This window comes from Schistocerca nitens, chromosome 7 (genome assembly GCF_023898315.1).
Source record: "Schistocerca nitens isolate TAMUIC-IGC-003100 chromosome 7, iqSchNite1.1, whole genome shotgun sequence".
In the NCBI taxonomy this organism is placed as follows: domain Eukaryota; kingdom Metazoa; phylum Arthropoda; class Insecta; order Orthoptera; family Acrididae; genus Schistocerca; species Schistocerca nitens.
This window is the reverse complement of record NC_064620.1, coordinates 636,196,710-636,221,797: the sequence shown is the minus strand read 5'-3', so window position 1 is coordinate 636,221,797 and position 25,088 is coordinate 636,196,710. Positions and strand designations below refer to the sequence as shown.

The following is a 25,088-nucleotide window of genomic DNA, read 5'->3' as shown; positions in this document are numbered from 1 at the left end:
TTTGAAACCGTTGTGGGATTGGTACTGGCTGTCGCTGTGACGCGCTTTCGCTCGGCCACCATTGTTGCCTGCGTATTCTGTATTGTGCTGGCCGCCTGCACTGAAGTGAGCGTTGCCAACATCAACTCTAGCGTCCTCGTAAATCAGATCTAACGAGTCTAACACAGATAGGAAAGTGTCCGTATCGTCCTCAGACACGTTTACTAACTTTTCTCTGATCGCAATCGGTAGCTTACTTTTTAGAATCATAATAACGTCTTTGGCGGTGATCGGCGAATCCCAGAACTTGATTTTCGCTAAATACTTTTCAAAATACCTTCTCAAACTACCGCGCTTACTGTTAAACACTTCGGCGTTGTAAACCTCTTTTCTCAGGCGCTGCTGCACACCAGAACTCCAGAATTTAGCTAAAAACATCTGTTCAAACTCTTTGTAACTCTTACAAGAGTCGACCATTTCGGTTCCCCATAAGGCAGCATCGCCTACGATAAATCCACTAACGAATTGAATTCGCTGGCGGTCACTCCAGCTACTCGGGAAAATTCCTGAAAAATTTCGGAGGAACACTATAGGATGAATTTCTCTTTTCTGTGGGTGAAAGGTTGGAAAAACACGATGTTTGATCACGCTTTCCTCCTGCATCAAACTGACAAAAGTGGGTGGGCAGGTACTCTGGTTAAATTGTGCTTCTATAGAACTATGAGTTTGAGCGTTATCCAATGGTGAACGGTAATGTACCTGCTGTTGTTCATTACTTCGTGGTGAATTATTCCAGTTTCCTGACACGGGAGGTGGGAAATTTTCAACTTGACATTTTAGTGTACGAACTTCATCAACTATCTGTTGACGCCATTCAGGTAAATCTTGTGCTAACATTCGTCTTATCTGGCCTAATTCTGACATGACCGTGTCTCCTGTTTTTCCAGGGGCTGCCAATATTTCAAAGGTCACGTTTTTGACAGTTTCCCTGAGTTCGTTCTTGACCTTGCTTTCTATGAATCCGTCTTTGTTTTTAATCCACTCATCGTAGTGGTCAGACAATGCTTCAGCATGTGCCTTAACAGTATTCTTTATTTGATCCTCTATATTAAGAGTCTCAATCTGTTTGGAAAGATCATCAACAACATTCTCGATCGTGTCTACTGCGGTTTTAACTCCTTTGATCTCATCAGAGATTGCAGTATAATCTTCTTTTAAGGTCGCAGCTTGTTTTTGATATTCCATCACTTTTGTATTTATTTTTCCCTTGGCTGCTTCGATTTTCTTATCTAACCGTTTTGAAATATCCTCTATTTTTGACTCTACTTGTGCGTCAATTTCTAGCCTCATGGTCGTGATCTGACTACTGATTTGGCTTTGGACATTACCCAACAGGGTATTTAAATCAGCTGTTATGTCTGCCTTTAGTTCGGCCTTTACCGAATTTAACCGTGTATTTAGGTCATTTATCTCCGTTTGCAGATCTGTTTTTACTGAATTTATGTCTGTTTTTACTGAATTTATGTCTGCTTTTACTGAGTTGCACAGATTTGTAAGGACCTGATTTTTATTATGCCGTCTATCGGCCTTCTCTTTTTCTTCGCGGGCCTTTTCATTTAATTTTTCCTGCTTTTCACGTTCCTGTCTTTGCGCCTCTCTCTGTCTTTGACTTTCGAACTTGCGTTCCATTATTGCTTCGATCATTGCAGCCAAGTCATTTTTTTCAAAAGCGGGAATAGTTTGCACACTAGGACCAGCTTCTAAAACTTCGGTCGAGGCTGTTTCTGCCTCCGCTCGTGTACCTATCGCGCGTGATCGTAATGGATAGTGAGGTCCATTCGCATCACCGCTGTCGTCTGGTTTTGTTTGTGTCCGCTGTTTACCGTCAGCCATGTTCATGAATTATTTGTCAAACGTCAAATTGCTACAGATATTGTTTGTCACTGCCGTCAGTCGTTTGCCTGTGACGTAGTGCTATGGTTTACTGGGACCTAAGATGGAATTTAAACTCTGTGTAACAACTGACGTTCATGTACGCCAAGAAGACAAGATGGTTCCTACTAATTACAAACAAATGAAGTATCACACGTTTTACCAGTTTTGAGCGTAGTTATCCGCCATATCGTAATTTTTTTTTATGCACTGACAACAATGGTACACTTTCTCTGAATTTAACTACATAAGAATGGACTATGGACAAATTGAAATAAAGCTGTTTCAAGGCAAGGAAAGACAGGTTTACGTTCTGATCAACTCGAAAGATGCTACGTCACTACGAAAGCTTGGCTACTGCGTATAAAAATTGGACTTACTATGGCTGTCTTGATGATGATACGGCAGGATACTCGCGTTTTTTTTTTTTGGTAATTTCATCAATCGTTCTCCTGGATTAATTAAAAGGCTTTCCCACTTCTCTTTCTCGGTTGAATTGCATCCACATGAAAAAATGAAACAATTATTAGAACAAGCACTGAAAAATTTTTAATTTAAAAATTTTTAAACACATACATGAAATGATTTTTTTGATCAAGTCCCTGTTCGGGCGCCAAGTGTAGCGTTGCTCTTGGGGGACGAAAAGAAAAAGAATTGTTATTTTATTTTATTTTTTGAAAAATGTCGAAAAAGTGAATATTTTGGTGGGCCACTTGGCAACAGAATCAGGGATTGATTACACTATTATAATAGCATACGTTGACCATTAAATACCTGAATAAGAGCAGCATATTGATATATATATTTGAGATCGCTCGGAAGAAACATTTCTGTGCATTTTTATAGTCGCGATGTAGTCATACCCGGATCAACACTAAGGGACCAGAAGATTTATAGACTTTAAAAGAAATGCAACACTACACAATTAAAAAAGAGTTGGTTCAGCAATAATAGGAAAACGATAATGTTCCTTCTGCCTCATGCTGCGTTCGGCCCATCAGCGTGATCGTAATTTCTGGTGATGAAGTAACACAAAATGATTAATATTCAACTTAATAAGGAGATGGAATTATCAAGGTTAATTTACGAAAATAAGCACACTTATCTTTAACACACGTTTTTTTTAATGCTACGTACCTTTTCATATTAAATTACAATAGATGACCATTGTGGTTAAATACTTTATACATAACAGTTAAAATGTCCTCTTGATGCTGTCTGTTCGTAATCAGTTACAAGAAACTACATGTTTTCTGATTGGAAAAAAATGACAATTAGCATATTCACTCGGTATTTTCACATAGAATATAAAATACAGTTGCGGAACGCAGCAAGTCCGCGTCCACCTCTCATGGAATACAAACAGTAAAAGGTGAGGCGCCAAAAGCCTCATTTGTCTTGAAACAACAGAATTCTTTTTTATACCATTAATCGATACATGTACATGGAGATTTACTGGCACCGCGCAAGAACGGCAAAGATAAATAATAATAGATTCTGTCGCTGCTATGCGATGGTTCATTTCTTTTACTTTACAATTGTTCGATAACTTTAGGCCATCAGGCGTTTACTATTAAGCGTATATTAATGTTTGTGAGGCGAAAATTACTAATATTACAATCTCGACCAACGCGAGCAGCAGTCATTCCATGTAGGCAGTAGCGGAACATGTTTTTAAGGATGGAGATCACAAAATAAAATTTGTTGAAACAAGCGTGCTAGCGAGGACGTCGCATTATTATACACGTATGTATAGAGAGGCAATTGAAATCCACAAACATCAATACAATTTTAATCGTAAAGAAGAAGGATTAAAATTGGATAAGATATGGCGGTCGACGTTGCATCAATCACGTGACAATCGATTGCCTGCAATCGAGAGAACAGACGATAGCCAGAGATAGCTGCACATCGACGCCACGTGACGTGGGGTGGCGCCCTCTACGATATCCATATAAGTGGCGGCCCCAGCTCCTAGCAGCCAGTCGTTGACTCACCTCCGAAGATGTTCTCCGTAGTTGAGAACGAAACGTCAGGGAGAAGAAGTTCTACTGATCGACCACGGCAACTTAGCCCGGAAGTGTTTATTGATGGCGAGCAGCAATGTCGCGATACGATAAACCGCAATCGCGGTAGGCTACAATCCGACCTTTATCAAAGTCGGAAACGTGATGGTACGCATTTCTTCTCCTTACACGAGGCATCACAACGTTTCACCAGGCAACACCAGTCAACTGCTGTTTGTGTATGGAAATCGGTTGGAAACTTTCCTCATGTCAGCACGTTGTAGGTGTCGCCACCGGCGCCAACCTTGTGTGAATGCTTTGAAAAGCTAATCATTTGCATATCACAGCATCTTCTTCCTGTCGGTTAAATGTCGCGTCTGTAGCACGTCATATTCGTGGTGTAGCAATTTTATTGGCCAGTAGTGTAGTTTTATCGACTGGAAGACATGAAATTGAAAATCCGAATGCCGTGAAAGTTCTATTTGGATAAAGTCACGTTCTCGCTGTTGCGAATAGACTTGGCTTGAAAGCCGTGCAGAAGCTGTACTCGTCCATTCTGAGGTCACTGCAAGCTGTTTTGAATGACAACGGTTTTTGTGCGCCGTATTAAGCGTGGTAATGTGTTCTGTTTGTGGCACATCCCCTGCATATTACTAAACGGGTATCGCGGTTGACGGCTCGTGAGTGATGTTCCCAGTTGCAGGTTGCTTATCTAACGGCGTCCAGATTGAACAAAATTTTGATTTTCAATATGTCGTATAACTGTTGAGCAAGTATAAAATGCTGTCATAATCTACTCATAAAGAGGTTATACCCCTATGTTAAAAGTTTAAAATAATAAAACAAGTACTGCAGTTAGAAACTGTGTGTGTGTGTCTCGCTACAGCATGAGTTAGCACACGGAAAAATCAATGTTATGTTTATTCAATATTTAAGAATGAGAGAACTTAGTGAAATGTAACGAACTTCACACGTAGATTCAAAGCCTTGCGAAACTTTTCCTCGTTGAAAAAACGATGAAAAGAAAAAAATGTGTCAGTTACTAAATTTTTGCTGTTCATGCAGTAAAACTTCAACATCAGGAACTACATTTCAAAATTTAGGTAACATTTTTGGGAAACAGCGATCTTGTAAGCAATATAAATTTTATATTACGTTTTAATTTATAACTTCTTTACTATGAATCCTACCTGCAACATATTTTGCAGACAGTATCTATATATACCACTGACTGTAGCTGCATAATTATAGCATTTTACGACACATAATTCGGGAGATATTACGGCATAAACATTGAGGTTCGTGGAAAACTGGCTTTTGCTTAAAACAGAACCCATAATGAGGGCATTTAGGGGCTTCCAACAAATATTAAACATAATTCCAACCCTTTTCTGAATTTTTTCTCTTACATGCTTTAACATCAAATACTTAACACATTCAGCCTTTTGTAAAATAATCACAAGTAGACTTTTCTCCTTTTTAGAGACGGGGCTTTCGGCACAAGACATGGTCCTCATAGCTAAGCGTTGTGACACCAGGAACCAACCATCTCTGTCTCGGACAGCTGCCAGATACTCTTAGAGCCTCCTGAAGAAGTAGTCCGAAGATCTTCTTGATTTGATCTATTCACCTGTTCGCTGCTCTTCATATCCACCTCACTCCATCGATCTTTCCTTCCACGATTATTTTTGCTCGATTTTCTCCATCTCTTCTCAAAAATAAGTTTTCTTGGTTGACACGAGAAGAAAGGAGCCTGGATATACTGACTCCATTTTATGTCCACGTTTCGCAAGCATAAAAGAAGAACCACGGACCTTGCCGTTGGTGGGGAGGCTTGCACACCTCAACGATACAGGTAGCAATACCGTAGGTACAGCCACAACGATGGGGTATCTGTTGAGAGGCCAGACAAACGTGTGGTTCCTGAAGAGGGGCAGCAGCCTTCCCATTGGGTGTAGGGGCAACAGTCTGGATGATTCACTGATCTGGCCTTGTCACATCAACAAAAATGGTCTCACTGTGTTGGTACTGTGAATACCTGCAAGCAAGGGCAAACTACAGCCATAATTTATCCTGAGGGCATGCAGCTCTACTGTGTTGTTAAATGATGATAGAATCCTCTTGAGTAAAATATTCCGAAGGTAAGATAGTATCGCATTTAGATTTCGGGGCAGGGCTATTCAGCAGAATGTGACTATCAGGAGAAACAAACTGGCGTTCTACGGATTGGAGGGTGGAATATTAGGCAAGTTGGTAAGAATATAAGAAAAGAAATGTATAGGTTAAACTTAGATATAGTAGGAATTAGTGAAGGTTTATGGCAGGAGGAACAGGACGTCTACTCGGGTGAATATGAGGTTATAAATGCCAAATCAAAGAAGGATAATGAAGATGTTGGTTAAATACTGAATTAGATAATAGGAACACGGGTAAGTTACTATGAACAGCAAGGTGAATGCATTTTCGTAGCCAAGTTAGACATGAAGCATACAAGTTTATAAGCTAAATTGCTCCACAGATGATGAAGTGATAGAAGAAATGTATGATGAGATAGAAATTATTCAGGAACTTAAGGGAGACGAAAATTTAACTGTGCTGGGAGACTGGGATTCGATAGTAGGAAAAGGAAGAGAGGCAAAATAGTAAGTGAAGATGGACAGCGGGAAGGTTTCAGATAGATTATATGATAGTAAGAGAGAGATTTCGGAATCAGATTTTAAATTGTAATAATCGCCAGGGGCAGATGTGAACTCTGAGCACCGTTTATTGGTTATGAAGTGTAGATTAAAACTACAGAAATTGCAACAAGGCAGGAAATTAAGCAGTCAGGACTGTGAAAATTGAAGGAACCAGAGGTTGTTGAGAGTTTCAGAGGGAGCATCAGGCAGCGATTGACTAGAACTGGAGGAAAATTATAGTAGAAGACCAACGGGTAGCTGTGGGAAATGAAATAGTGAAGGCAGCAGAGGATCAAATAGGAAAAAGACAAGGCCTAGTAGAAACACTTGGATAGTTCAGGATACGTATACTGAATTTAACTGATGAAGGGAGAAAATACAAAAATTTAATAAATGAAGGAGGCGAAAAGAAATACAAACATCTAAAAAATGAGACTGACAGGAAGTACAAAATGGCTAAGCAGGAATCGCTAGAGGACATACGTAAGGATTTAGAAGCATATATCACTAGAGGAAAGAGAGACATCACTATAGAAAAATTAAAGAGGCCTTTGGAAAAAGAGAAGCAGCTGTTTGAATATGAAGTGCTGGGATGAAAAACCGGTCATAAGGAAAGAAGGTAAAGCCAAAATCTGGAAGGAATAAATATAGAAGGTCGAACCCTCTGACAAGGGGAGGCCGCCAATTGTGAAATTCAGATTCGATTCATACTGCGCATAATAAAAGCTCATGGCCAGAGGTGTAATGTGGCAAAGCACGAAGATGCACTTCTCAGCCGTTGTCGAGAAAATCGACAGTTAAAAGAAACCGTTGTGGTGAAATACTCTCTACGATTAACAGTTTTCTACAGCGTCGTGGCGCAGCGGTAAGCGCTCGCGTTCGTAATCCGAAGGTCGTCGGATCGAATCTCGCGCCATGCAATTTTTTTATATTAGTTTTTTTGTAATTCAAATATATATATATATATATATATATATATATATATATATATATATATATATATATATATATATATATATATATATATATATATATAATACTAAAAAAGAAAGTTGCATGGTGCGAGATGCGACCCGGCGACCTTCGGATTACGAACCCGAGCGCTTATCACTGCGCCACAACGCTGTGGAAAATTATTAATCGTAGAGAGTATTTCAACGGAACGGTTTCTTTTAACTGTCGATTTTCTCGACAACGGCTGAGAAGTGCATCTTGGTGCTTTGCCACATTACACCTCTGGCCATGAGCTTTTATTATGCGCAGTATGATTCGAATCTGAATTTCACAATTGGCGGCCTCCCCTTGTGAGAGGCACTTAAATGTGATTTGTAGAGTACCCTTGTAGAGGTCTATAGAAGGCAGATGAAGACAATGCTATAGGAGGGTAGAGAAAATAGATGAAGATGAGATGGGAGATACGATAGTGTGAGAAGAACTTGACGCACTGAAAATGTCAAGTCGAAACAAGGCCCTGGGAGTTGATGACGCTCTGTCAGAACTACTAACAGCTTTTGGAGAGCCAGCCATCAAAAAACTCTTGCTATACAGAGATGTATGAGAGAGGCAAAATACCCTCAGACTGCCAGAAAAATGTAATAATTCCAATTCCAAAGAAAGCAGGTGCAGGCAAGTGTGAATATTATTGAATATCAATTTAATAAGTCATGGCCGCATAATGATAACACAATTTCTTTATAGAATAATGGAAAAACTGGTAGAAGCCGACCTCAGAGAAGATCAGTTGGTATTAACGAGAAATATAGGAACATGCGAGGCAATACTGACTTATTTTAGAAGACAGGTTGTAGTCTTAGACAATGCTTTTGATAATGTTGATTGTAACAGTTCCTCTAAAATTCTGAAGGTAGCAAGGTTAAAATGCAGGGACAAAAAGGCTATTTATAACTTGTACAGAAACAGGAAGCCAGTTATAAGAGTCTACAGGCAGAAAGGGAAGCAGCGGTTGAGAAGGGAGTGAGACAAGCTAATAGCCTATCCTCGATGTTGTTCAATATGTACATTGGACAAGCAGTAAAGGAAAGCAAAGAAAAATTTGGAGTGGGTATTGCAATTCAGCGAGAAGAAATAAAAACTTTTAGGTTTGACAACGACATTTGAATTCTGTCAGAGACAGCAAAGGACTTGGAAGAGCAACTGAACGGAATGAACAGTGTCTTTAAAGAGGTTATAAGAGGAGCAAAAGCAAAATACGTTTAATAGAGTGCAGTCGAATTCCATCAGGTGATGTTAGGGGAACTAGATCAGGAAATTAGACACTTAATGTAGCAGATTGGGACAGCAAAATAACTAATTTCTCAAAGTATTTGTATGGAGAGTAGCCGTGTATGGAAGTGAAACATGGACGACAAAAATTTTAGACAAGAAGAGAATAGGGGCTTTTAACTTGTGGTCTTATGGAAGAATGCTGAACATTAGATGGGTTGATCATGTAAATAGTGAGAAGGTACTGAACAGAATTGGGGAGAAAAGAAATTTGTTGCACAACGTGACTAGAAGGGACACATTATGGAACATAAATGGATCACCAATTTAGTACTGGAGGGAATGGTGGGGAGTGAAAATCGTAGAGGAAACCAATAGCTGAATACAATAAGCAGATTCAGAGGGATGTAGGTTTCAGGAGTTTTTCGAAGATGGAAATGAAATGAGCGTTTGGTGTCATTGACCGGGAGGCCCCTTGCGTGGCAGGTCTGGCTGCCTTGGTGCAGGTTTTATTACATTCGACGCCACATTGGGCGACCTGCGCGCCGGTTGGGGTTGAAATGATGATGAAGACAACACAACACCCAGTCCCTGAGCGGAGAAAATATCCGACCAAACCGGGTATCGAACCCAGGCCAGTAGGACGGCAATCCGTCAAGCTTCACCACTCAGCTATCGGGGCAGACATTCGAAGATGAAGAGGCTCGAATGGGATGGAGCAGCATGGAGAGCTGCATCAAACCAGTCTTCTCACTGAATAACACAACAAGAACAACAAAATAAGACGGAAAATGCGAATGTTTCAAGTCTTTCCATTGTGGCGTTCGTTGTTGGTCTGTTCTGGCAGATCTAATGGGCTTTTCATGGACGCTTTTTATCTCATCTTCATAGCTTCCCCTAATAGCAGATGGTTGGCCTGAGATAGATGAAAGAATGCATGACCTCAGTTCCTTTAATCGAACGTGTAGCCTTAGAAGAACTATCCCATGGCTTTGCTCACTTCTAAATCCTTGTGAGCTTCAGTCGTGGGTTTGCTGGGCTGTAAACATAATGCAGGCTGTGAAATACGGATTTTCAACGGCTCTTGCCTGAACAGGTATTGGTCACTGGTCACTGGTCTTGTAGTTTTGGCAAATAGTACTTCGTGTAAGAATATGTGACACATTTCTTATGAACCCTGAATAACTGCTACACTTAGTGATTATTGAGTTGAAGGCGATTCTATGAAGTGAGGATAATACAGTATAACCTCATTAGTGAGAACTCGCATAAGACGAACTCACGGTTAACGCGAAAAAAAGTATTGGTCCCTCCAGGGGCCCTATTCTGTATCGTTCATACCGATCAGTGTAGTATTTTAGTCTCGGTAGTGACGTCATTTTCGGTTCTTTATCGAAATATCCTATGCATGGGGGCTTAATTAAAAAGAAAAGATTAATATTAATGAATAAATGCAATAATTTTAGTAGCTGTGTGACCGGTTACGAAGTCTCGTAACCGGTTGGCCTGACTAGTATTAGCACGCAATCTGACTGCATAAAATAAAAATAAAGAATGACAAGGAATTTCCATTAACACAATTCATTAATTAAGTCCCCTGCAACTATAAAAGCTACGAAATAACAAAGCACAAGTATAACTGTTCTGTGTGTGGTAGTATGACTCAGCGTACCTGTATCTGGCTCGGTTCTTTCTCAATACGACAAAATATTTTGAACACCATTTACAATGAACTAATTGAAAAACCAGAAATACTATAATTGCACATAGAAACCAGAATTACAAGTCTAATAAATGAACACGAGCCAGATGCTTTGTTGACTGTACCTGTGAGCAAGAGGGATTGTCATTAAAGAAAACTGTAATACCTTTTTACCTCATCATATATTGACGAAAATATTCCATTACACCAGCATCATAGATCAAAAGCCCATCTCCTTTCTCAAATATATTCTGACAATTGCAACTTCTTCCATCTATACATTACACCAACCGAACACGTCTACTCTCTCGCCCAACAGAACAACAACTGCCCCGCTGAACCACTACTGCCCAGTTGAGGCGGCGGAATAATAATCTCTGGCGCAATCTCTCGCGCTGTGACTCAGTGTAGTCACCTTTCACCTATTCAGTAAGCTTCTGAGACTTGTTGCCGACCGGTCCTCCCATCGATTTTACAATTGCACCGAGAGGGTCTGTCCCTATCGATCGGTGAGCTGTGGTTTATGTACATCTATAATTTGTTATGTTAAACATATTTAGCGGTTTTAGCTTTGGATTCAGTGATTGTGTTACTAAAGAATCACCAGAGGACGCATCTGGTTGGAAAGTGAGTTCGTAATAGACTATTTTCCTTTGTTAGAAATATGGGTAGGTTGGGTTGTTACTGTGAATGGTTACATCCAAAAAAACATTTTCGGTCAATATTCTCTCAAAATACGTGTTATTTTTATGCAAATAAGAGTTTAAACATCATTAAATATCAAGACATCGGCTCTGCTTACGTATATTACATGTGTGTGAACTGACGTTACTAGTGCCTTTGTGTACTTTTACCCACAAATGGGTTAGTTAGGAATTATCGAAACGTGTTTACAACTTTCGAGTAACAATGGAAAGCAATTATGTGAAGCCTGATATTGGAAACCTTCCAAACTATCACGCATTTATGATTCACGCAGTGCCGTTTGGCAATGAAGTCAGCCTACGTTGCTCTCCACTATACTACAAGAACTGAGTAGTCCACGTCTGTTGTTTGGCGTGGCCATGTGGTTAGTGCGCGGGAATGCGATATGATAGGTCATGGGTTCGTGCATGGGTGGATGCAAAAAAATTTTCTGCAATATTCGTTATTACTTACATGTAAGAGCGCACTTCCTCAGTAATGATTTCGTGATTTCTGTGTGTTTAAAATACGAAATATGAAATTGCTGTGAGTGAAACAACCTTTATATTTTTTCTTGTCAGAAATAATTCACCAATTTTTCCGAATATGTAGCGATTTCCGAGTACGCGGTGAGACAGGAATCTAAGAGCACAACTTAAATTACTGGGAATGTAACTGGTAGCAGTAATCTTCATAATCTTGCTTGCCAAAGTATTTATCTGCGATCGAAGTCTCAACCACAAGACAGAGATGAAAAGAAAACTGTGTGTGAAATCCTATGCGACTTAACTGCTAAGGTCATCAGTCCCTAAGCTTACACCCTACTTAACCTAAATTATCCTAAGGACAAATACACACGCCCATGCCCAAGGGAGGACTCGAACCTCCGCGGGGACCAGCCTCGCGGGGACCAGCCTCGCGGCACACACATGAAAGATCTCTGCCGTAATATTTTTAGACTGTAGCACCATATACGAAACATTTTCATTCATGAGATGCGTGTTATAAACTTCGACGAACTGCAGGAGCTGTCGAAAATGCGTTTTTTTCCCATTTTGTTTTTAAGACCCAAATCGTTGACGCATCATATAGGGAAGTGAGCTACTTAATCATTTGGATATCTAGGAGCGTGTTATAACCACATTCTGTTTATCTTCTTATTCTTTGAAGCTTTCAGAATCAATTTTTTGGGTGTTTTCCTAGATGTATTAGTACAATGTGGTACTACACACTATTCCTAAACCATTTTCCGAAACGTAAAATCCAAAACATGATGTCAGTGTGAATGAGAATAAGATGACATAATGCAGCATTTACGACAATCTGCAGAATACAGTCAAATATGCTATCGTTATTATGCATGCATGCAAACATGTGGTCAGAGAAACTGTAAAAATTTTTATGCATTTCAGCTGAGAATCATGGAAACGGATATAATGCGCCTGATACTGTTAAGGAGGAGGCAAGGGCAATGAAGGCGGGCACGTCAGCTCGCCATGCGTTACGGTAACGTAAACGCAATTATCAGTACTTGGAAAAATAGCGCGCCTGTGTCGTCTGCTAGCCGTTTTGTGTTCGTGGCGCTGTGCGCGCTGCAGTGCGCATGCGCGGATCCTCGGCCGTTTGCTTTTGATTGACTTGCGCGATACGAACCGACAACAGCGCTTCGGTTCTCTAGACCCGAACGGTATCGCTACCGAAATGCATACTGAGTAACGCACGGACTCTAATTCGAGTGCTATTGAGTACCGAAACGATCGGCACAATGGCGGAAAGATACAGAATAGGAAACCATTATTTCTTATGGTATGTTTTATCGGTTAACACGAATTTCGGTTAAGGCGAATTACGAACTCTGTTTCAGTTCCTAGCGTAATTAAATTTCACTGTAACGTAAACTTCCGACCTCAGAGTATTCTAAAGCGTAATTTTTTTTCCGAAATGAATGTAGGAAATGTAGCTACAACGCTAATTATACTTACTGTTGACTCGTTTTTAACGTATTGTAGGTCGGTAGCCGCAATTATCACCTCAACAATCAGCATATGCTGTACACTGTAAGACATTCAATAATGTGTGCAGCAGCATTTAGGAATGTAATCAGTGCCAGATTTGACAGGTTTGTTAGTCGTAGCCGTATCGAGTTGGAATATTGAATAAAAACTACAGTTACAACCGGTACTGTAACATGCGAAAATGGCAAAGAGGAAACAGACAGCTCTACATGTACAGTTAAAGCTTAAGATTCTAGATGAAGTGGACCGTGGTACCAAGAAATCAGCAATTGCAGAGCAGTTTGGAATACTTAAATCTACTTTATCTACGATTATTAAGAATCGAGAAAAAATTATTAATGTTGCGGCATCAGGTTCTGGAAACAAAACTAAACGACTTCGTACTGTCAAGTATGAAGACGTCCAGACGTTACTGCTAGAATGGTTAAGTCATATGCGTGCATCTAACATACCTTTATCTGGCCCTGTGATTCAGTCAAAAGAAAATGATATTGCTAAAGATATGGGCATCGAAGACTTCCGTTGTCCTGCTGGTTGGTTTTATTGGTTCCAAAAGAAACATTCAAGTTCATCTGTATAAATTTGTGGTGAAGCAAATAAAGTTGACGAAGAAAGTGCGAACAGCTGGTTGCATGAATTCAACCGAGTGAGGGGAAAGTATGCCTCGTGAGATGTGTTTAACATGGGTGAAACTGAATTTTTCTACATCTTTTTCCAAATCACACCCTGGGGATAAAAAGTGATAAGTGTTACGGTGGAGCACGAAGCAAATAACGTGTGACTGTTGTACTGTGCTGTAATGCTGATGGCAGTGAGAAGTTTCGTCCCTGGGTTATCGGGAAAATCCGAGAAACCACATTGTTTTAAAATCATGAATATGGACACTTTGCCTTGCATCTACTCTCACCACAAGACAGCTTGGATCGATGGCACATCATTTCAAAGTGGCTTCTTCGTTTCAACAGTCGAATGGTTGCTCAAAATAGACATTTTCTTCTTACATTGGACAGATGTACTGCCCATAACGTTCATGATCTGAACCTATGCAACGTAAAGGTTCAGTTTTTTCCGCCCAATGCCACAAGCCGCCTTCAGCCTCATAAAGAGAGCTTATCGTAAGCGACTTGTAAGAGCTGCAATTCGTGCTGCTGAAAACAATAGTGCAACCCCAAATTGGAATCTGCTTGATGCAATAAAAGCCATCGCAGCAGCCTGGAACTCAGTATCGCCACATCATGTAGGGAAGTGCTTTAACAGAGCTTGGAGACATAGCAACACTGGAGATGTCCACGAGTCAGAAGGTGCCACTTCACCTGATGAATGACCAGTTCTGCAGGACGTTGCGAACCCTGGGATTAGTTTCGAAGAATTCATTAGTGTGGACGGCGGTGTTGCCGTATGTGCTTCTGTGGAATCAGATCTGCCAAAAGCTGTGAACGAGGTGCAAGAAGGGCCATCAGAAGAAAGTGAAGAGGAAGAGAATACAGGTACCATTCCACCTACCCGTCAGGAGATGTTTACAGCCTTGGACTGATTAGAACGGTTCGCTTCAACATCCGACGTCACTGCTGGGTTTACGGACGCATATCATTACAATTGGTTGTGAAATTACAAAATATTATCGTTCCCATGTACGTCAGCAGACCATGACCGAATTTTTTCCAAGAAAGTAACGTACATAATTTGCGAGTACTTGGATTTTACAATCAATTTATAGTGTTATAAGTCTACAATAACGTGATTGATAGTGTAGTGTATTACACATTAGCGTACTGCTGTACATGTATACTTAACACAATCTGTGTTTTTCACTTAACACGAATTTTTTTAACACGAACTCCTGATTTTTCGGTCCCTTCGGATTCGTGTTAACGAAGTTTTACTGTATTGTCTTTGTCTCTCTCTCTCTCTCTTTGCTGTGCCACTTGTCCCCCTCCCACCCCCACTTCCACTGTCAGTTCCAGCAAACGCGATCGTCGGTGTGGTGCGGGGGGAGGGGAGGGAAGGGGGGGAGGATAGTCGGTGGTTAGCCGCGGCCCCCGTTCACAGGGGCAGCCCAGCTGGAGGGGTGGGGAGGGGAGGGGAGGGGAGAAGCCACTCCTTCGCTGCTATAAAAACGTCACTCCGCAAGGGTGGGACACACCACATCGACTCGACGTCTTCTGCGGGTAGCAGCTCACACCAACACACCCACACACTCGCAATGGTTCGCCGTAGCATACGAGTAGCCTCAGGTAAGTTAGAACGACTTCACGCGACGAGGTAGTCTGGTCTGCGCAACAAGAGAGGCATGGTGCATTTTAGAAATGTCAACTGTTGAAATTCCGAGAGAGTTCGTTCCACGAATCGTCAAGCAGTGTAATCCTTCTACATCCACAAGTACAGGGCAATCGAGCTAAGCAGTTATTCGAGAACTATTTAAATTAACATAATTCTGTTTTCACAGGAACGAATTCCGAATTGCCCTCACTAAATATTACGCGAAAATGCATGTTAGCGGCAGTAGCATCGTTCTGCAGTGTGATGCCAATTCCCTAAATCTTCTGAGTAGTTACGAATTCGCCAGTACCAGGCCTTCGACTCTCAATAAACCTTTCCCTAATGGACGGGAAAATACGTAACGCACGAGCGCAGGTTGTGAGCCAAAGAACGACTTGATATGGAAGTTTGGGTCTGGCCGTGATTCGTGCATGGAGCGCCGAAGCACTCATGGCGACCGCTCTCGTAAAGCGGCAACTCTGGCTCCGACTCCCGGTCCGACACAACTTTTCTTCGCCGCCATTTTAATATGTAGCCGAAGGTGGTTCACATTCGCAACTGGGAATACATTTCCTGTGTTTCTCAACAGTGTTTCGCGAAAAGAACTTGGACGTCCATCCACGGATTCTCTTTTGAGTTCACAAAGCATCTGCGTAACACTCGATCGTCGTTCCAACACGCTGGCAGCAAAGGCAGCGTTGCTTCGGTGTGTCTGTTTGATCTGGCGTGCTGGAGACCCGAAACACTCCAGCAGCACTCAGGGTGCGTTTTATACGAGGTCTCCTATACATGTGGATCACACTTCCCTAGAATTCTGCTAATAAACTCAAGTCTTCCGTACTGTCGAATTTCGTGCTCATACTATTTCCTACAGAGATACCGGTATCTACTTCGTTTTCTCAAATGGAACTATAGCAATTTATGGTACCGTAGTTATAAAAGAGTTATAAAAGAGGCGAATTCCACGGCTTTTCAATGTTCAAAATACAACTATTAGTTCTGGAGTAATTAAGTATTTAGAACTTAGCGTGTACCTGGTTTGAGTATGAAACGAAGTAAGACTTTTATCCATTGTGGATGTGGAGCACTGCGACTGTGGTGTGAACAGGTTTTCAGAAATTACTGCAACCAGTCGCCTTTTATGTAGATTTATTTTATTTAACCATGACCGGTTTCGAGCTGCCTAGCAACTCATCATCAGATGGTGTATACATTTAGTGCTTTTTTGTACCCATTGTGTGGGTGGTTGAGTATCTGTGGCTAGACAGAAACGAGAACAAATAATCGCTACATGTGGTACAGTAACACGAAATATGCTGTAAATATTTCGTGTTACTGTACCACATGTAGCGATTATTTGTTCTCGTTTCTGTCTAGCCACAGATACTCAACCACCCACACAATGGGTACAAAAAAGCACTAAATGTATACACCATCTGATGATGAGTTGCTAGGCAGCTCGAAACCGGTCATGGTTAAATAAAATAAATCTACATAAAAGGCGACTGGTTGCAGTAATTTCTGAAAACCTATGAAACGAAGTGCTGTTCAAATGCCTTTGAGCACTACGGGACTTAACAGCTGAGGTCATCAGTCCCCTAGAACTTAGAACTACTTAAACCTAACTAACCTAAGGACGTCACACACATCCATGCCCGAGGCACGATTCGAACCTGCGACCGTAGCGGTCGCGCGGTTCCAGACTGAAGCGCCTACAACCGCTCGGCCACACCGGCCGGCCCGAAGTGCTGTCTTACGCAGAAGTTGTTGTTATTGTACGAAAGTGTCGCGTCGGACCGATGCTGTTCCCCAACAGGACTCAACTCTGTCAAGTGAAACGGAAAAAATGTGGTTTGATGCAAAGCTGATACTGCCCACACTTATCTCATGTGGTTGGACCCACACACCAACTGGAAGGCAAAGCGTGTGACATACAAAGGGGGATTCACCAACAAAGTACTCTAACAGTTCAGCCATTATTTAGCCACAAGCCTCGAAAGCAAAATGATTGTGGAACATTGAATAGATTACGAAATGTGGACGTCAAACACTAAACGGATTTGTAAAACAGAGTATTGTCATGTAATCAGTATTAAATAATAACTTCGCGTACCAGTTTAATGTCAAAATAGAGACTGGCACTGCAAAACTACGTATCAACAGTAGTACAAATAAAATCACAAAGCAACGTACTCGTAAACATTTCCTTAAAAGTCCGTTTATGTCTTCTAGTGTTCGAAATTCGTAATTATTCTGAAACCAGTAATCGAATTTTACAGAGTCGAACGCCGCTGAATTCGTATTTTTAGAAATACGACACTATCAGCACAAATTACGGTAATTTCATCTGAAAAAGAGATGTTGATTGCAATATCTGTGTAATTAAGAATAGCTGTAAAAATTTGCTTAGGTCGATTAGTGTGGAGTTCCTCACGATTCATTTGGGTAAAACAGAGTTACATCGTAAACGCTTTAGGAAAAGCCGAATCCGCCAGTGCGGTAGTTGGCGAAGTGTATAGTAAACTTGTGCAAGATGGCGCACTTAAGGTTTAATTGGCGATTTACTGAAGCAAACTTAACAAATTAAAGTAATATTTCAAGATATTTCGTCTGAATTTTGGGTATTGTTTAACAGAGTCCCAAAGGGTTATCTAAAATTTAAACTGTAATGCACACACGGTGACAGGAGTGTCGCAGAACCTCAGACTCAAACGACTGGCGGTGTAGTAATACTGACAGGTGCACTTTGCAGAACATCTCGACTTGGGGGAAGACTGCTGCTTTGAAACATCACCGTCCGTAGGACCCAAAAGTCGGGACACAAAAACTAAAGACCCAAGTTTTCCATCATTCGACAACTACCAGTTAACTTCCGCCAACCGTCAATTTTTAAACAACGGTATCTCGTGTACAAAAAGAAATAGCATCTTCTAAGAAAGGCTATGTTTCCACGCATCTCAGTATTTATGAACTGATATCTCCTGAACGCTACGTCGTACGGTGACATAGGTTCCCGGGTTCGATTCCCGGCGGGGTCAGGGATTTTCTCTGCCTCGTGATGACTGGGTGTTGTGTGATGTCCTTAGGTTAGTTAGGTTTAAGTAGTTCTAAGTTCTAGGGGACTGATAACCATCATGTTAAGTCCCATAGTGCTCAGAGCCATTTTGTACGGTGACATAATTTTGCAGGCCCATTCAGTGGTATTCGCGGACACTGCCTGAAAACAGTGTTGCGTATAGAGTTAGTAGTAAACGAGTACGAAATTGAGACGCCGTGCGTGCTTCTGAAGTTTTATAGCACAAAGAGTGAAAATGTAGTAATTGATAAACGTTTTTCGTCATTTTTCGGTGGTTGTCAGCGAGGAGTTCCGCAGACTTTTGAAATTACGTTTGAAGGTTGTTGGAAGTAGCTAAATGCTCTCGTTCTCTGACACTGAACGAAATGAGATCCGCGAGTTAAGCCGCCTCACAATTTCTGAGTCTCACTGTGTCGCGCAGGATTATACCTCTTAATGAGTAGATTACTACAGTATTTCAGTTTCATAAATTCTGTCGACAACTACGGAAAATGTTGAGAAGCGGAATTCTTGTCGCCCCTACACTGCAATTCGTACCGGGTTCCGGGATAGCGTTTTACCGTATATGCTAACACAGATAGCACCTGTCGTACTAGTGATTTATTAGATTTTAATTATTTATCGAATGTTTGGCCACATTACTCAGCTGCAACACATGAAACAGCAAGTGTCTGCACGAGAACGAACAGGCCGAGAACGGAACGGGTTTTGTGCACGTCGCGTCAGTCAGACAGTGAGTGTGCGAAGACTTTGGCGCCGCTTCGCCAACGTTGACAGCATTTCGATAGTAGTCTGTGCTCTTGAAATGTGCTTGTTCAACGATTCGTATTACTTCTTTCTCTTTTGTATTGTCGTCTAAAGCAGTTGATGCGAAAGAATAATTTAATTAGCGCATAGGAAGGAGCCTACCGAAAAGATAAACTTGGCTACTATTCAGTTGTCTCCCTGGTACTGCATTGTCGTGGTATCAGGTTTTAATTTTGTACAGGTTGCAGTCAATGTGCGAGTACGTACAAGTGACAGGTCCGAGCCGCGCGCTGCACCCCCGCAAACCGTCACTCCGCCACCGCACCCGTGGAGAAGGTTTCGGTAGCAGGGGCTGAGTTCGAAGATATCGCCGTGAAAAGGAAGCGTCGCGCCAATGAACATCACACGAGAAGTCGGTAGAGTAGCTGCAAATCGTGGGTCGAGGTAGCCGAGAGTGGGCAGAACGTTCTAGAGTGTTCCAAAATGTTGGAGAATGTTCCATAGTGTTACAGAATCTTTCAGAAGGTTCGTGTATGTTCTGCAATATAGCAAACTGTTCTAGACCCTTCCAGAAATTTCTTAAATGTTCCATAATGTTTTACAATTTGTCAGGACGTTCGAGTATGTTCCGGAACGTCAGTATTATTTTGGAAATCGATTACAGCGAATCAAGGAAGGGAGAAAATGTTCTCGAATATTTTTGAATCATTGAATCTCCTAGAGTGATTTGGAATGTTCCGATTTTATAGACAGAAATCACAATCAATCACAGTAGTTTATTTCACAGTAGAGTGCTGTTGAATACGTCAGTGGGCTCGAGAGTATTTCTGAGCAAACCCAATTTTTGAGTGTGAAACACTAACATTTACTACGATTTTTTCGAAGTTTGTTTTTTAGATATCAAGTGATCAAGGATGTTCTCAGAAAACAAAGAACAAGCGAAGTGTGTTTTTTTTTTCAGCTTGTCTCTATGAAAATAAACACACCGCTTTATTTAACACTTGTAATATTCTGTTTAAAACTTGTGAAAATCGACTGTCTCTCTCTTCTCCTCTCTCTCCCATTCTATTAGATTTTAAATACGGACGTGGATAGATTGGAGCCTATCCGAGTATCTAATCATTCATCAAAGGTAAATGTTGATATTTTAAGGTATCGATACTTTTGTGATTACGGTGGACTAAAGTATAGACAGTTTTCGTTCGACAGCGTGTGCCTAGTCGTGGCGAGTAGCGTACCGTAGCTCGGGGGTTCGGGTCCTGCGTCTGATGACGTTTACCTCCAAGTCTACTAGAAGCGAACATTCTGTGGATATTTAGAAACGAATACAACTCTTCAGAATCGTCCATAATGAACGAAAGTACAACACTTTTCTTATCCTATTAGGTTTTAAGAGATTATTAATCTTCCTACATCGCTTTGCACACGCAGCTACACGATGGTGCCGGTCAGGTTACCTTTCCTTTCCTCTCCTTTCCTTTCCTTTCCTTTGGTGTCGCGTGTCGCCTGCGCTCTTTGGCGGCGGGCCCGCTCCGCGCAGCACACCTCGGCCCTGTCGAGGACGAGGACGGCCCGCGACCGCCGCAAACTGAGCTGCTGCGCCGCTTCCTGCGCGTCGTCGCTTCCAGAAGAGTGTTTAAAGTTGCACTTCCGAGAATTACTTGCAGTCCCACGTACATACGTAGTAATTGTGCGTTAAATTTCCACTGGCACGACAGTGCGGGCTGGATTTCTCCCCCACAACTTTGGCCTCGGACGGACACGGCGGTGAGCCCGCGCCGCCACAGCTTTTTGTGTGATACATCTGTTAGTGGGGAAGGTCTGGTGCACATCAGCTTTGTTGTGTGCAGTTATAACATAAAATCAGGTTCGTCGCCTGTCAGAGGGCTCGCATCTGGGTGGCCGTTCGCCAGCTGTTGCTTCTTTCACTTGTCAACTGCCGGAGAGCTGTATGGAGAGCTCTACTAAACTGAAAGAAAAAGCGTTACGTACGTTCTGAAATTTAGAATGTTTCCTGCCACGGTTTTTTGGGCTTGTCCAGACAGAAAGAGGGGGCTTAAGAATGTGGGGCACTGTTAGTAGACGTGGTAGGCTCCTCAGAAAAGGCAAAAAGTTACACACTCCTCATGCACAACCAGGTGTGGGCACGAGATGTGACGGGCGCGGTCAGCGGCGCGCACAGGATGGCAGCTGTCACCGCCAACATGTCGGCATGAGAACTGTAAAACCGTAGTAAAATGCCATTAGTACCTCTCTCTGGCAAGGGGAGAGAACAGTTTCAAAGTCTTTCACAAAAGATAAACCACTCTGCAACATGTATTTGTACTACAAAAGTCACAAAACCTTTGCAGTTATCACATTTCTATGGCAAGGAAAAAAAAAATTTCTCATGTTTCTAACGGATAAAAATAAAATAAGAAGAAGCGTTTATTCATTGCAGTTCCTCACAATATCAAACATGTTGAAGTAACTCAGAGAAAAGTTAAGCTCAAATAAAATCTTACCCGCACAGTTGTGCCCGTACAATTTTTTGTGATAGATCACTTTTCCTGCTGCTTTTTTCATCGTCTAATATGCCAATATATTCAGATACTTCAACTTAATGCACCATGTCCCTCTTTTTTTTTAAGTCTTCCTCTTGGAAAGTCACAAACATAATAACATTAATCATTGTTAACTAAACCAAGTTTCTTACACATTCCCAAGTTTCTTACACATTCCCAAGCAGGTACGCCTGCATAATATCGTGTATGCCCCCCCCCCCCCCCCACACACACACACACAAATCATGCTGAAGTGCCACAACGTGACGTGGCATGGACGCGACTAATGTCTGAAGTAGTGCTGGGCTGTCCCTAAATCCGTAAGAGTACGAGGGCATGGACATCTCTTCTGAACAGCACGTTGCAACGCATCCCAGATACGCTCAATAATATTCATCTCTGGGGAGTTTGGTGGCCAGCGGAAGTGTTTAAACTCAGTAGAGTGTTTCTGGAGTCATTATCTGCCAATTCTCGACATGTGGGGTGTCGTAGTGTCCTGCGGGAATTGCCCAAGTCCGTCGTAATGCACAAAGGACATTAATGGACGCAACTGATCAGACGGGACGCTTATGTACATGTCACCTGTCACAATCGTATGTAGACATATTGAAGGGTCCGGTATCACTCCAACTCTACACGCCCCACAGAACAGTCTCCTCCTGCTGACACGCAGGGTCCATGGATTCATGACTTAGTCTCCATACCCGTACACGTCCATCCGATCGAAACAATTTGAAACGAGACTCGTCCGCCCAGGCAACATGTTTTCAGTCATCAACAGTCCTATCTCGGTGTTGACGGGCCCAGGCGAGGTGTAAAGTTTTGTGTCGTACTATCATCAAGATTACACAAGTAGGCCTTCGGCTCCCAAAGCCCGTATCGATAATGTTCCGTGGAATGGTTTGCAGGCTGACACCTGTTGATCGTCCAGCACTGAAATCTGCAGCGATTTGCGGAAGTGTTGCACTTTTGTCGTCGTTGGTGCCGTTCTTGCAGGATCTTTTTCCAGCCGTATCGATGTCGGAGATTTGATGTTTTACCGGATTCCTGATATTCACGGTACACTCTTGAAGTGGTCGTACGGGAAAATCCCCACTTCATCGCTACCTCGGAGATGCTGTGTCCCTTCGCTCGTGAGCCGACTATAACACCATATTCAAACTCACTTAAAAGTTCATAACATGCCATTGTAGCAGTAGTAATCGATCTAACAACTGCGCCAGACCTTTTTTCTTACATAGACGTTGCTGACCGCAGCGCCTTGCCTCAACATGCATGCCTACAGCAGTTTCTTTGTCGCTTCAGTGTATATTCAACTTGTCTAGCAACAATCCACGCACGACATCCAGTTTGTTGGGTGAAAGTGATTACAGAGAATTACCTGAAATTTGCGGACAGTGCACTTCACAATTTCGATGGTGAAGCTAGCATAATCGTGCTGTAAACATGTAATTTCGAATGTGAAAGCTTCGACAGTAGTTTTAATTGTAAAGCATATTCAAGATACAGGGTATTTATAAATGTTGGAGAAATCGATAGTTTTTATAACTTTATTTAACTCTATAGCCTTTCCTGATTACATTGATATATACATTATAGAGTTTCAAATGAAAAGCCTGCCGGGGTGGGGTGGCCGAGAGGTTCTATGCGCTTCAGTCTGGAACCGTGCGACCGCTACGGTCACAGGTTCGAATCCTGCCTCGGGCATGGATGTGTGTGTGTTGTCCTTAGGTTAGATAGGTTTAAGTAGTTCTAAGTTCTAGGGGACTGATGACCACAGCTGTTAAGTCCCATAGTGCTCAGAGCCATTTTCAAATGAGAAATGACATATATACCAAATTTCGAAGTTACAGTCATGTATGCCGTCAAGCCCCCTTTATTTCTGTTACAGAAAGCAGTATTATTTCGAAAAGAACTATGAACTTTCTGTTTCCAGCGAGTATAGGTGTGATACATTGCATATGTTGGTAACAGTGCAGATTTCTAATGTCTGTAAATGATTATATTTTTCTAGTATTTACTTTTGTTTTGATGAAGCAGTTTGTTCATGTGTTACTGAAAGTTTGTTGCCCAAGTGCTACATATATTTGCGGAAGTACATATCCTTCAGTGTGCAATAAATACGAACTATGCCACGCATCAAGAAATTCAATAAAAGGAAATTCCGTGGTAACCAGTTCACAAACAAAGCAAGCCACGCTGTTGAAACTAACCTATGCATCAGTTCTTCAGGGAAGAAACTCCCGCATGGCTCGCCTCCTGCTGATTGAAATTTTTGCGTTAACAATGACGCTGTTTGTAGTGGATTTAATGTTATTGATGTGAGCATCTTACCTTCATTGATTAAGGAAGTGACGAAATGTAAACAGTGTGATGGTGGAGGCTGCCTGGAAGTAACTGATCAACAAAGTAATAGGAAATTAGTTGTTTTGTGTAGATCCTGCAATAAATCTACCTCGAAAGTGACTTCGAAAAAATTGTGCATAATTCATATGATGTGAATTTGAAGTTAGGGTATGCAATCTGTGCAATAGGAAAAGGAAAAAAAGTCTGCTCAAACGTTTTGTGGTTTGATGGTTCTTCCTCCTCCTCCCAGTAGGTTCAGCAAGTACATAAAAATACTTTTAGGTGCCTTGATGGTTGTGTCTAAAGCATCTATGAAACGTGCAGCAGAAGAAACTGTAAATATTATTGCAACCAGGGACATTACTGTTGCACTTGATGGGACATGGCAACGTCGAGGACATCGTTTCTTGAATGGTGGTGTAAGTGCTACTTCTCTGGAGATTGGAAAAGTTGTTCATGTTGAGTGCTTATCTAAGTACTGCCTCACCTGCCATGGTAACACTGAAGGACATATTGAACATAAGTATTCTAAGAATTATGATGGTTACAGTGGAGGTATGGAGTGTGATGGAGCTCTAAAAATATTTCAGAGGTCGGTGCCTGTTTATAACGTTAGATATACTCTAAAGCTTTCAATAAAATTAATGAGTTCAATGTTTATGTTGATGTCTTGGTAACATAATTGGAGTGTTGTGGGCATGTGCAAAAGAGGATGGGTGCTAGATTGAGGAAGCTACGAAGAGAAATGAAAGTTGTTGTCTGATGGAAAATATCTGTCTGGCCGAGGCACGTTGACAGAAACTGAAATAGGCCTTCTTCAGACTGGCCATTAGACGAACTGCACCTTTGAATGATGTTACAGCAATGAGAAGAGCTGTATGGGCTACTTACTTTCATA

At 41.7% G+C, this 25,088-nt stretch overlaps 1 protein-coding gene across 1 annotated transcript in view; it reads left to right on the top strand.

Annotated features, from left to right (window-relative positions):
• The first annotated feature begins 15,422 nt into the window (after window positions 1–15,422).
• Window positions 15,423–25,088, top strand: part of LOC126195806 (bursicon-like) — a 43,564-nt gene continuing 33,898 nt past the window's right edge. Inside the window, exon 1 of the mRNA XM_049934442.1 lies at window positions 15,423–15,453. Coding sequence (XP_049790399.1) covers window positions 15,423–15,453 — 31 coding nt within the window. The remainder of the gene's footprint in view (window positions 15,454–25,088) is intronic.